Source organism: Crocuta crocuta, unplaced genomic scaffold (genome assembly GCF_008692635.1).
Source record: "Crocuta crocuta isolate KB4526 unplaced genomic scaffold, BGI_CrCroc_1.0 scaffold69, whole genome shotgun sequence".
Taxonomy (NCBI): domain Eukaryota; kingdom Metazoa; phylum Chordata; class Mammalia; order Carnivora; family Hyaenidae; genus Crocuta; species Crocuta crocuta.
Genome location: NW_027551576.1, coordinates 565,913 through 579,569, shown reverse-complemented (window position 1 = coordinate 579,569; position 13,657 = coordinate 565,913). Strand labels below are relative to the sequence as shown.

General features: G+C 46.5%; 1 protein-coding gene across 1 annotated transcript in view; it reads left to right on the top strand.

Moving 5' to 3' along the window:
* Nucleotides 1-4,332: 4,332 nt before the first annotated feature.
* Nucleotides 4,333-13,657, top strand: part of SRGAP3 (SLIT-ROBO Rho GTPase activating protein 3) — a 258,372-nt gene continuing 249,047 nt past the window's right edge. Inside the window, 1 exon segment of the mRNA XM_077751539.1 lies at nt 4,333-4,798. Within this exon segment, the coding sequence (XP_077607665.1) occupies nt 4,732-4,798 (67 nt within the window). The 5' untranslated portion in view covers nt 4,333-4,731.

Sequence of the window (13,657 nt, the reverse complement as noted above, 5' to 3'; positions counted from 1 at the left end):
GTACATACACGCATGGCTTGTGTCGTCGCCACTATTACTTCGTATGCGATTCTGGCACTAACCAGCTGAGTTCTGTTGTTGCTCTCATTTTGCAGAGCAGAGACTGAAGGGCAGAATTAGTCACTGAGCCAGCCAAGGATGAAGTAGTTGGTAGCACTGGGGAATGTCACAGAAGATATCAACTCTTATTAGTCATCTTGGGGAGTTTTCATATTTGACCAAAAAAATGCCTTAAACCCAAAACTTTTCTGGTCATTCTTCCTCCAAGTAGAATCTTTTTTTTTTTTTTCCTACCAGGAAGAGAAACCAGTTTAGTGGGTTTGTGTTTTTCAGCTGTAATTGTAATTTAAGCCTCATCAATGGCCATTTTTGATATGTTTTCCTTATTTTTTAAATTAAAAAAAATTTTTAAACGTTTATTTTTGAGAGACCGAGAGAGAGACAGAGCACAAGTAGGGGAGGGGCAGAGAGAGAGGGGGAGACACAGAATCTGAATTAGGCTCCAGGTCCGAGGTGTCAGCACAGAGCCCGATGTGGGGCTTGAACCCATGAACCATGAGATAATGACCTGAGCCAAAGAAGGACGTAAACTGAAAGAGCCACCCAGGCCCCCCTTCCTTATGTTTTTAAACCTAAATTCTTTTTTTAATGGCAAACTTTAGGTTGAACACTGTATTGATTGAAAAAAAAAAGTCAATACTTGACAGCAGTTATTCCTACGATGATTGCTCTGGTATAGAATGTATGCCGATTAAGTCCTTGGGCTCCAATATCAGTCAGACTTGGATTTGAATACGATTCAGTTGGTGGCTAGTTGTGTGATCTTGGAATTGCTTCATTGCTCTGTGCCTCTATTTCCCTATCTGTAAAACAAGGATGATTACAGAATCTGACCCACTGGATTGTAGCAAGAAGTCAGTGATAAAACCTAAATAAAGTACTTGGCCCAGTGCCCGGATGGAATGGGGTCTCAATAAATATTAGCTATTAGTATAATTCAGAATAACTAAAAGAATTTAGGAAATGAGCCGGAGATAAATGGAATATACCCTTTCAGTGGGTGTTCCCAGCCTTGGGTGGCACAGATCAAATTACATGGTAGAGCCCCCGGCCCACCACATAGCACACTTAGTTTTGGAAAAATCTGAGCTCTGTTACTACCTTGTAAAGGGTAGTCATCAGGTGTGGCAGCAGGGAAGAAGTGACCACGAGGAGGGGAGGGTCACAGAAGGGCGCTGAGCCGTGGTGAGGACAGGAAGGGGGGAGGTGGAGGACATCGTACCAGGGGGCCTGCCCCAGTCATACTACTTCCTCTTGGGAAAGGGAGATTCTGGATGATGTGGGTTCACTGTGTGTGGTGATGCATTTGCAGGGGGCATAGCCCTTCTTTTCTTTTTTCTCTCTTCCTGTTCCTAACTGAGGGATCTGTGGAGCCCCAGCTCTGATTCTAAGCCCTGGCCGGGTGGGCCTGAAAACGAAATGACATCTGTGGGACCTCTGCCACGTGCCAGGCACTCTAAGCTCATAATCACGTTGGATCCTGAGCCATGAGTAACAGCACCACCTATTTTACAGGCGAGGAAATGGGAGTGAGGCTCAGCAGAGACATAGAAGCTGCTCAGGGCCAGCCCCATGCTGGTAAGCAGCAGAGCTGGAGTTTTCATCGCCATCTGTCTCACACCCAAATCCAGCGTCCTTTGCCGCTCAGCATGTAGCTCTACGCCATACCTCCCTTCAGTTTCGTATACCCTTTGGTGACGTTCCTGTGGTTCAGCGCCTGCACATGGGTCTCCCAGAAACACATGTGGACTCGAACTCGTAGTAATGATGCGAAAGGCTCACATGCACTGGTTCCTGCCTCCAACAGGCAAGAAGCAGGTTCTCAGAACTACTGTGGCAGAGCCAGGCGGGGAGTCCAGTCTGTCATATCCCAAGATGTGCAGTACTTACTTAACTCTTCTTTTCCTTCGAGAGTTAGGCTTGAGGCAGGGATGCTCATCTCTGAGCACATCTTTCTCAGGTAACATGTGTGGCTTTCACTGTTTTCAACTGGTCCAGAGGGGAACCTCAGAGGCCTGAGCATGCCCATGGGAAGTGTGAGGCGGGGGGGTGATGGCACGGGTTGGGGGACAGTCCCTATCAACTCTGTGACTTCCTATCTGGACATGAAGCTGTAATAAGCCCTGTGTTTCACCGCCTGGACTTCCCCATGTGCTCTCTCCAGGCAGATTCTCTGCCTCCCCATCTGCAGGCTTAGCTCATACTGTTTGCTCCGTAGGAATCTCCTGTCTCCTCCCGACCTCCCCCTAGAACCTCCCTGCCCCCGGGCCCCATGCCTGTCTGAGGAGATCCATTGCAACTGCCGCCCCCTCTGGAAAACCTCAGTGGACTGGCATGGATTCATTTCTGAACCCAAATCCAATTATTTATTATACACAATGTAACGGGCAAACGTAAGACTGTTCTGAGAAATTTGTGAAAATACCAAACTTGGGGGATAATAGGTATTAAGGACAGTCTTGATATGTGTAATTCCCGTGCTTGATCTCATTTTTAGAGAACAAATCTTATTCTACCTAAGTGCCTCTGAAATGTTTTTGTAAATGTTTATTTATTTATTTGGAGAGAGAGTGTGTGTGCATGAGCTTGTGCATGGATGAGGTGGGGAGGGGTAGAGAGAGAGACTCCCAAGCAGGCTCTGTCCCATAGAGCCCGAAGCGAGGCTTAGTCCCACGAAAGGTGAGATCATGGCCTGAGCCAAAATCAAGAGTTGGACGCTCAACTGACAGCCGTCCGAGGGTCCCTGAAATAGGTTTAATCTCTCTGGTAGAATGCGGGATACTCGAGTATTTGCATGGTCAAAATCTGGTGTCAGATAGCCCTATTTTTTAATATGCTGGTGACCTTGGGTAAGTCACTTCCCATATCTGTGCTTCTCTTTCATCATCTGTGAAAGAGGGATGCTTATACTGTGTTGTTAGGTTTCTTTTGGGGGAATATCATGGGGCAATAATTGCTACCATTTACGGAGTGTTTACTACTATGTGCCCAGCGCTGTCCTCAGCTTAGCTGTATATTCTTAGTTGATCCTCCTAAGAGCTCCCTCAGTTTTGAAGTCCTTTACCCTATAATATTTTCTTCCCCAATAGCACTTACCTTCTTTCCCACGTTGTATAATTTACTCATTTTTTTTATTCATCTTCCCCTTCCTGGGCCTCTTCTGTCGTGTGACTCCAGGAGGCACGGTTCACAGGGCATTCTGGGTTCTACCATTACTGAGAATGTTAACATGACTAGTGGGGGTTTCCCAGAGTTGTGTAGGGTAGGATCCTGGAACTGCTCCAGGAGGGCAGGGATTTTTTTTTTTTTTTTAAAGTCTGGGCATATTTTGACCATTGCTGTATCCCTATATCCAGAATAATGCCTGATCTCTGCTAAACTTTCAATAAATATTTGTTGAAAGAATGAATTAAAAGGCCCTAGAGAGATCCCATTTCATTGGTGAGGAAACTGAGGCTCAATGAGTTATTGATTTGCCTGAAGCTCTAAGAGACAGTGAAGCAGCTGGGTGTTTCTAGCACGCCGGCTCTCAACAGCTTTGCAAAGCTGCATGTCTGAAATGCCTGGCATTGTCCCTGCCACCCCGCAATTGCTCAACAAATATTAATGAGCTTGCCTACACGGGTCAGTCTCTCTCTCCTCTGCTAGACAATCCCTACAGAGTAACATACTGTCACATAGCCGTTGCTTTGAGAAATTAAATTGCACGGTGCAAAGAAAAGGTGAGCCGTTTGGAGTTTTTGGAAGAAAAATTCCTAACCCGACTGCTAATGGAGTTTGCAGGGGCCTCTCATGCCTTTCCAACCCGATTCTTTTTCCTGCTGCCTTCCCTTTTGTGAGCATTTCTTCCCCTTTTTGCTTGCAGTGAGTTCTGCTCTCCTGTAGGCTACAATGTGTCAGTTGTTATAAAATCCGGGAGGTGGAGCTTGGTGACGAGGTGGGTGGGGGAGCGCTCAGCCAGCCCTGCAGGGCGAGCAGTCCAGCCCTGGTTCACCGGAGCTTAAGCCTTGCAGCCGGAGAACTTCCACCTCGCTCTTCTGGCTTTGATCCTCACTGTACATCAGACCAGAGGCGCCGGAGGGAGGGAGGATGCGAGATGACCGGTCCTTTGGCAACCTGACCATCTCCTTAGCAGAGCCTTCGAAAGCCGGCCGGAGACTGACTGCACAAGCAGGGAGGCGCCGCGCCTCTCGTGGATGTGTGTGTGTATGTGTGTGTGTGTGGGTGGGTGGGTGAGCGGGTGTGAGTGAGTGAGTGTGTGTGTATGTGTGCATCACGACCGTGTGTGTGTCCGGATGAGTGCGAGAGTGCACGCGTGAGTGTGTTTGTGTGCATGTGTGTGTGATTGCTCTTGGTTATCATTTTTTGGGGAAGAAAAATCTTGAAAATCTGGGGCAGGTTACTGTGCTCCTAGAGGTGGTAGTTCTTCTTTTGCAAGAGGAGCTGACCAGACCAAGCTACTAGAGACATTTTTCCAGCAAGTAAAGAGAATTTTCCTCCCGGAACGAGAGGGATTTCTCCCCCCCTGGCTCTGCAGCCGAGTAAGAGAGATTAGTCCCTAAACCCTGTGAAATCGACTAGAGCCGTGTGATTACCAGGGCTTGAGAGAGGACTGGGGAAGAAAAAGAAATAAATCAAACAGCCTGTCAGTGCCTTTGGCCACGTTGGAAGATGTCATCTCAAACTAAGTTCAAGAAAGACAAAGAGATCATTGCTGAATATGAAGCCCAAATAAAAGGTGAGATGCGGGCCGGGGAGTCATGCTTCCCCTCCCCTTTCCTTTTTCTCTTGCTTTGGCTTTCTCTTACCCCTTTTCCTTTCTGCCATCACGAAATGTTGTTCTGCATCAATAATCTTATTGTGAGTAGGAACACAAGTCCAGACTGGTTTCAACTGCAGAGAGCCCTGGCTCTGGAGTGTGGATTATAGAATGGGCAGCAATCACTGCATTGCAGGTGTGTGAGGAGGATCCTACGCCCGGCTTGAGGAGTGTCGTGGATACTCCATCATCTTGGCTGTGGCTTGTCACTCTAAGGCCATTTTGACAGTCACAGCCTCCTCCTCCCTCCCACGCCGAAAGCCCCTTAATGTGATTTTTTAACGATCCGCGTTTATTTTCCTTTCTTCTTTTTGGTTTTTGTCGTTGCTTTCCCCTGCCCCTTTCTCTGGGCTGGAAGTCACATGCATGTGCACGGAGAAGCAGCATCCCTGGGCTGCACTTCTTTGTCAGTGTCTCTCGGCGGCCCGGGTTGCCGTGGATTAACTGTTATGGGGCATATTGATCCAAACTAATGCAGGCATTTAGGCATAAAGAGGGAGCTCGGTGCAGAAAATGTATCCTCTCACAGCGTGCAGCCCCAATCACTGTCCCTCCGCCTGCTAACGCGTCGGGTCATCAGCCTTCATTCAAAGCCAACAGCTTCGTGTGCCGATTTGGCTGGTAGGAGCTGCGTGGCTTCCGTAGCGCCAGAGGAAGCCTGCCAGCGGGGTGGGATGACCTCTGGATGCCTGTTCCAGTTCTGGGGCCACGGGGTGCAGGCTCCTCTCGGCAGCTGCTCCCCAGTTCCGCACCAGCAGGGCAAAATAGGAAACTGGACTCAGTCGCAGAGACAAATGCGGGCAGAGTCGTCATTCACGCCAGGTGGGGTTCTCCCACCTTCACGAGTTCTAGGCTTAGTTTTGGCAAGGCAAATCTAAAAGCACCAGGCTCGCCTCTCTCCGGGGACCCCGAGGGAAGCCTGGGCCTGCGTGGCTTAGTGTCTCTTTTCTCTCTGGTCATGGACGTCCTTGCTGCGGCACAGGGAGTGTTTGTGGTCCCCCCCCGAAGGACTGAAGACAAAATACATCTCTGGTGGATGCTGACGCCTGCCCTTGAGATTCTGGGAGGACTGACTATTTGAGCAAGTTGATTATCTGGGGCTCAGGTGACCTGAGGCTGCCACACCTGCTTTTAGGTGCTTCTGCAGCTCCAGACTCAGTGACCCGGGAAGTCGGGTCGCCTCCCCGGGAGCGGTGGGGGGCCGGCATCCACAGCTGCTGCTCGGGCTCCAGATGCTTGGGAACCTTTGGGAGGGGAGCGGCCATTAGGGGAGGGCTTTGTTTTTTTTTTTCCAGTCTCTCCAACCCTCTTGTGTCTTTCAGTCCTGGTCAGGCCCGGCATGCGAATCACCTCTGAGGGTGGACCCCGGGGTGAAGGGAGCAGAAAACCCTTGCCCAGGTTTCAGCTCAGTGTTGAAAACTGACTTAGGGTGCTTCAGCTTTGCTGAAAATTGAGTCACAAGCCCTTTACTGGTTAGAGATTTGAACACCCCACCCCCCTCCCCGACTTCACCAATACAAAAGCCCAGTTTCGGCCTTTGCGTACACACTTTTTAGGAAGTTTATGTTTTATAAGATGAATTTGGCTGATTATTATCGTTCTTTTTAACTGAGGTTCTCATGAGCCTCCCATCCTAGAGAAAGGGATGCTGAGTTTTGGAGAGTTTGGGGGTTTTGTTAGCACTGTCTTGGTAGGAAATACGCTCGTCTGGGTTTTGGATTACTACCACAGGGCCCGTGAACTTGGCTTGAGGATCAATGAAGCGTTTATTGCTCTGGCTGATTGTTTTACTTTCTTACCTTTTGCTTTTATTTTCACAACTACTTAGCAAGTCCAAGGCAATGCATTTCAGCAGGAAATTTGTCCAGATGATCTTGTCTCTTCCAGACCCTAAAGGTCTCTACATTCTGGTTAAAGGAGTTGAATTTTATTCCTTTAGAATTGACACCCACATGACTTAGGTCAGGATGTTGCTGTGCCCGAAGCCGTCTGGAATCTTTTCGTTTCAAAATTCTGTTTGTTAATCATCATCATAATTACTGATGATGTACGCACAGGGCCCCACGGTTTCTCTGTCTGGCTCACTCCCAAACATCACTACTTTTGGCCTGCACAACGTACGGAAAGTGTTCGTATGAGCGAGCTTAGCTTTAGAGATGAGGAGACTGAGGCCTCGTCAAGGCGAGTGACTTGTGCAAGGTCACAAGGCCAGAAATGTGAAGGTGGCCGGTCTTCTCTCCCGGCACACTGTCTGCCTGAGGCTGCCCCTTGAAGGATTGATGTCAGTGGCAGATGGCGGTTTCGTGGTGGGGACTGGCTGTCTCTTGACCGTGTTCCATTGTTTACCCTCCTACTTTTATCCCTCGTCTTTGTTGCTTGCCTCTGAAGAATGTTTGACCAGTCACCAAAAATAACGCCTGATGCTGGCTTCCTTTCTCCCTGGGCGTCATTTGACCAGTTTGGTGCAACCCTTCGCCTGCTTAGATAGATTTGTTCCTCTGTGAATTTAGTGAGGGGGATTTTTGGTTTTTAAAAAATGATACTGAGTTCTTTGTTGACTTATTCTCTTTTATCTCTTTTTGAAGAATTTATTGACCTAAGGAGAATATTTTAACACTTTTTTTTTCTGTTGCAAGAAATATCAGATCCATGCCTTCTCTTGCCTCATCAGATGCCCGAATTCCTTTGATTATGTCTTTGCAATGCAGTAGTATACCATATGCTTGTACACATCCAGTGGTGGGGAGCTCATCACCTCCCAAGTCCACATATTCTACCTTTGGATCCCTCTGGCTGCTGTAAGTGGTTTTTACATCCATCTATTGGTTCTATAGTATCTTCCCCTTGGGAGTTCATAGAACAAGACAGATGCTACTTCCCCATGGCTGCCCACTGGATGGTCGGAAACTCTGATCCTAGCCCCCCGGACTATGATTATCCTCGTTTACTCATGTAAGATGCTTATCTGCTGCTTAATCATCTTCACTCTCCTTTGGATTCACTGTATCCTGGGTTACAAACTCTAAGTGCCTTCGGGTGCTTGACAGAATAAATGAGTGAAGTTGGCTAAGTAAGTGACCTGCGATAGTTGGTCTACCACCTCCGTGAGGGCAGTAGATGCAAGGCTTGTGGTGGTTATGGTGCCCTTGAGAGCACATGTCCTGTCCAAATGGAAAGTCACTACTTGGGTCCGACCTCTTGTTGCTGTTTAGGAATGTAGGCCTGGACAGATCTTTCAGTTTTTCAGCAGATGCCAGAAATCTAGATGAGAGCTGTATGCTTTTAAAGATGTTTTGTCAAGGACTGCCTGACTGGCTCTGTTGGTAGAGCGTGTGACTCTTGATCTCTGGTAGGGGAAGGGGTGGCCCTGAGTTTGAACCCCACGTTTGGCATTACAGATTACTTTAAAAAATTGAGTTTGAGCCCCACGTTGGGTGTGAAGAGTGCCTGCAAATAAAATCTTGGGGCACCTGGGTGGCTCAGTTGGTTAAGCATCTGACTTCGCCCCCGGTCGTGATCTTGCCATTTACGAGCTCAAGCCTTGAGTCGGTCTTGCTGCTGTCAGGGCAGAGCCCACGTCAGACCCTCCCTTACCCTCTCTCTCTGTGCCTCACCTACTTGTGCGTGTGCTCTCACTCTCTCAAAAATAAATAAACATTGAAAAAAATCTTTAAAAAAAGGTTTTGCCAAGTGGACCTCCAAAATATCATACTATCTATCAAAAACCTGCTTGAAGAGTGTTTCTTCTTCTTCTTCTTCTTTTTTCAAATGTTTATTTATTTTTGGGAGAGAGGGAGACAGAGCATGAGTGGAGGAGGAGCACAGAAAGAGAGAGAGACACACACAAAATCCAAAGCAGGCTCCAGGCTCTGAGTTGTCAGCACAGAGCCCGATGCAGGGCTTGAACTCATGAACCGTTAGATCGTGACCTGAGCGGAAGTCAGATGCTTAACTGACTGAGCCACCCAGATGCCCCCTTTAAGAGTACTTCTGAGTTCTAGGGGCCTTGGGTGGCTCAATCTGTCAAGCATCCCACTTCAGCCTGAGTCACAATCTCACTGTTCCCGAGTTTGAGCCCTGCATCGGGCTCTGTGCTGACAGCTCAGAGCCTGGAGCCTGTTTCAGATCCTGTGTTTCCCTCTCTCTTTCTCCCCCTCCCCCACTCACATTCTGTCTCTCTCAAAAATGAATAAACATTAAAAAAAAAAAAGAAAAAGGTGTTTCTAGTTCTAGATGAGAAACTCTTGATGTGGTCAGAGAAAGAAAAACAATTATCACCTCCTTTATGCTGCATGTAATGCTTCTATTAATATAGCCCTAGGGTTGAATTAGCCCTTTTTGCTGCTCACCCCTTCATTGTACCATATCTATTATGCCTGCTATATTTCTCCAATCCGTTAGGCTAGAATCTTTGTCACAGAGAAGAAAATGAAATGAATTTAATATGACTTTTTCTTGGTGACCCTGTGCTGGATCCAGATGGACTCTGTTTCCTGTGTGAGATACTTGCAAGTGTCCCTTTATGAATCTGTTAAAGAACTGTGCTTGAGAGTGACATCACATTCTCTAGTCTGGAAATAGCAAGCTCTAAATTCTTCCCCCTTTTCAAAATCAGAACAACATTTGGGGCGCCCGGGTGGCTTAGTCGGTTAAGTGTCCGACTTTCGCTTCGGTCATGATCTCGCGGTTCGTGGGTTCGAGCCCCACGTCGGGCTCTGTGCTGACTGCCAGCTCAGAGCCTGGAGCCTGTTTCAGAGTCTGTGACTCCCTCTCTCTCTGACCCTCCCCTGCTCACACTGTCTCTCTCTCTCTCTCTGCTAGAAATAAATAAAACATTAAAAAAAAAATTTCAAAATCAGAACAGCATTTGCCCATCTCCAGCATTTTGTCACCTATCCTGTTTTTCACAGTTCCCTCAAAGATCACCGATGGTGTTTGGTAATCTTATCTGCCAGAGTTCTCAGTACCTTGGGCTCTCATTCATCTTGCTGTCAGACATAATGATCTAGTTTGCATTTATCCAGAGTTCCCATTTCTATTTCAACCTAATAGAAAATTGAAATAGAAACACAGTGATTGACTTTAGTGTTTTGTTTTGGCGTTTAATTGTACATCCATAGCATGTTAGAGCATCTTCTTCTTTTTTTTTTTTTAATGTTTTATTTATTTCTAGGAGAGAGAGAGAGAGAGAGAGAGACAGCGTGAGCAGGGGAGGGTCAGAGAGAGAGGGAGTCACAGACTCGGAAACAGGCTCCAGGCTCTGAGCTGGCAGTCAGCACAGAGCCCGACGCGGGGCTCGAACCCACGAACCGCGAGATCATGACCTGAGCGAAAGTCGGACGCTTAACCAACTAAGCCACCCGGGTGCCCCTTAGAGCACCTTCTTAATAGCAAGAGTCTAGAATTTAGGAGAAGAGGAGCAGATTTTGAAGAAGATCACAGAGAAGTGTTTATTTACTCATTCATTTATGTATTCATTCAATAAACATTGATTATCTACTTTCTTCTTAGTCTTGAGCTGGGTGTTGTGAGAGATGCAGAGTATACGATACATTCTTGGCTTTCTAAGAGTTTTCTTCAAATGTGGTGATAAAATCGGTGAAGAAAAAAAAACTCAGAACACAAAAACTTCGAGTTGAGAGCCAGAATGAGTTTAGTCTTCAAGGGATTATGCCATTGAGTGAATGGACGAGCTCCTTAGGAACCCTCCCTACTCTCCTGCTTCAATGAGGAAAGCATGGTGGGTGGGGGAGACACATGGGAGTAGTGAGGACTGTGGCTGATTAGGGCTCATCACTGCTCAGCTCCAGTCTTCAGCGCCAGGCAGGATGTGAGCCCGGAACGGTTAGTTCTTTTAGTGTTTCAAGGGCATCTGGATTTTAAGACAAAATCTCCACATTTTTTATTTTTCATTTTAAGTTTTTAAAAATGTTAAAAACATTTAAAAATTGGGTGGTCTTTTCTATTTTTGAGCTGTAAATTTTTTTTAAAACTTTTTAAAATATTTTTGAGAGAGAGAGACAGAGCGAGACAGAGCATGAGCAGGGGAGGGGCAGGTAGAGAGGGAAACACAGACTCGGAAGCAGGCTCCAGGCTCTGAGCTGTCAGCACAGACCCTGATGTGGGGCTCGAACTCATGGACCGTGAGATCATGACCTGAGCTGAAGTCGGATGCTTAACTGACTGAGCCACCCAGGTGCCCCGCTGTAAATTTTTAAAAAATTGAATGATATTTGGCACAGAAGGTTATAGTAGTTTCAGGTGTACAACATACTGATACAACTCTGAATGTTTCACCATGCTCACAAGTGTCGCTACCGTCTGTCACCATGCAGTGCTATTGTAATATCATTGACTATATTCCCTGTGCTGTGCCTTTCATCCTCATGACTTACTCATTCCAGACTGGAGGCCTATACCTCCCACTTCCCTTCACCAATTTTACTCATCCCACTACCCCTCTCCCTCTTACAGCTGTTAGTTTGTTCTGTGTATTTATGGGTGTGTTTCTGCTTTTTATTTGGTTGCTCATTCTGTTTTTCAGATGCCACATATAAGTTAGATCATATGGCATTTGTCTTTCTCTGTCTGACTTCCTATACTTAGCCTGTAGATCCATCCATGTTGTCACAAATGCCAAGACCTCATTCTTTTTTATGGCCAAATAATATTCCACTCTATCTAACTGTCTATCTCTCTATCTCTCTATATCCACACATGCGCATACATACGTAAACACATCACATCTTCTTTATCCATTCGTCTATCCATGGACACTTAGGTTGCTTCCATAATGGCTATTGTAAATAATGCTGCAGTAAACATAAGGGTGCATGTATCTTTCCAGATTTGTGTTTTCATTTTCTTTGGTTAAATACCCAGTAGTGGAATTGCTGGATCATATGGTATTTCTGTTTTAATTTTTTGAGGAACCAACATACTGTATTCCACAGTCACTGCACCAATTTACATTCCCACCAACAGTACATGAAGGTTCCTTTTTGGAGCTATAAGAGTTCTTTATTCTGGATACAAGTCCTTTATCAGATATATGATTTGCAAATATTTTCCTTCCATTCTGTGGGTTATGCTTTCCCTTTTTTGATGGTGCCCTTTGAAGCACTAAAGTAATGTTTATGAAGTTCAGATTATCTATTTATTCTCATGCTTTTCAGGTCATATCGAGGACTCTTTTGCCAGATCCAAGGCCATGATGAAAATATCCTGATTTTAAAAAGATTTTGTTTAGTGTTTATTTGTTTTTGAGAGAGAGAGAGAGAGAGAGAGAGAGAGCCAGCCAGTGGAGGAGGGGCAGAGAGAGAGGGAGACACAGAATCCAAAGCACCCTCTAGGCTCTTAGCTGTCAGCACAGAGCCTGGCACAGGGCTTGAACTCATGAACTGTGAGATTATGACCTGAGCTGAGATTGGATGCTTAACTGACTGAGCCACTCAGGTGCCCTGAAAATCTCCTGATTTTTACATGTGATTCAAGTTTTTAAAAATACTAAAATTTTTTTAATGTTTATTTATTTTTGAGAGAGAAGGAGACAGAGTGGAAGCAGGCGAGGGACAGAGAGAGACGGAGACACAGAATCTGAAGCAGCTCCAGGCTCTGAGCGGTCAGCACAGAGCCCGGCACAGGGCTCGATGTGGGGCTCGAACTCACGAATTGTGAGATCATGACCTGAGCTGAGGTTCGACATTAACCGACTGAGCTTAACACATTTTTTAATGTTTATTTATTTATTTTTAAGAGAGAGAGAGAATGTAAGCCGTGTAGGGGCAGAAAGAGAGGGAGAGAGAGAATCCCTAGCAGGCTCCACGTCGCTGGCGCAGAGCCCCATGGGGGCTCAAACTCACAAACTGCGAGATGATGACCTGAGCCAAAATCAAGAGTTGGCGCTTAACTGAGTGAGCCACCCAGGCGCCCCAAATGTAACTCAAATTTTTAAGAAACACTATGCTGCCTGAACGAACCCATCAGCAGGACAGTGTCAGCTCATGGGCCACCACTTTGCAGCTTCTGGCCTACAAGGTAAACTCCATCAAGGGTCTTGGTGATGGAGCCTCAGACAGTTTTCCTGTTTTATCTTCAATTGTTTCTCTATAACAGGTCTGTGTGCTTACAACCGCATGAGGCCGATCCCTTGTCTCGGAATCCTCCGTACCCCTTCCTGGAACCTTCAAATCTTTCCCCATTTGCGCCTTTCTTGGTTTTGTTCAAAATGTCCCCCTTCGAGCACCCCGTCTTTGTCTGGCCACCCCCTGACTGTCCTTCAATGCCTGCCAAAATGATACCTTCTTCTACATTGTGTTCCTAATAACCCTCCGAGGCAGAATTAGTGGTTCCCTCACATCTGCGCCCCATATTCTGAGTCTTATTATCCTTTATTACCATCTCGTGATAAGTCCTTTGGCCGTGAACTCTTGAGGGCAGACACGCTCACGGCCATTTTGCTTCCCCAGTGTGGTTGGCACAAGATAGGCTGAGCACGTGGCCGGTAAGTTACTATTGAGCAGTTTTACTCTTTACAACTTTTAGCTAACTTAGTGATTTTCTTTGACATGTGCCTTAGTCTGTTTGGGCTGCCGTAACAAAATACCGTGAACTGAGTGCTTAAACAGTAGATGTTTATTTTGACAGTTCTGGAGGCTGGAAGTCCAAGATCAAGGTACCAACAGACTCAGTTTCTGGTGTTGTAGGTGGATGTTCTGTTGCCATATGCTCACGTGGCCTTTGCTTACTGTGTAGGGGGGAGAGAGAGAGCTGTCTGTC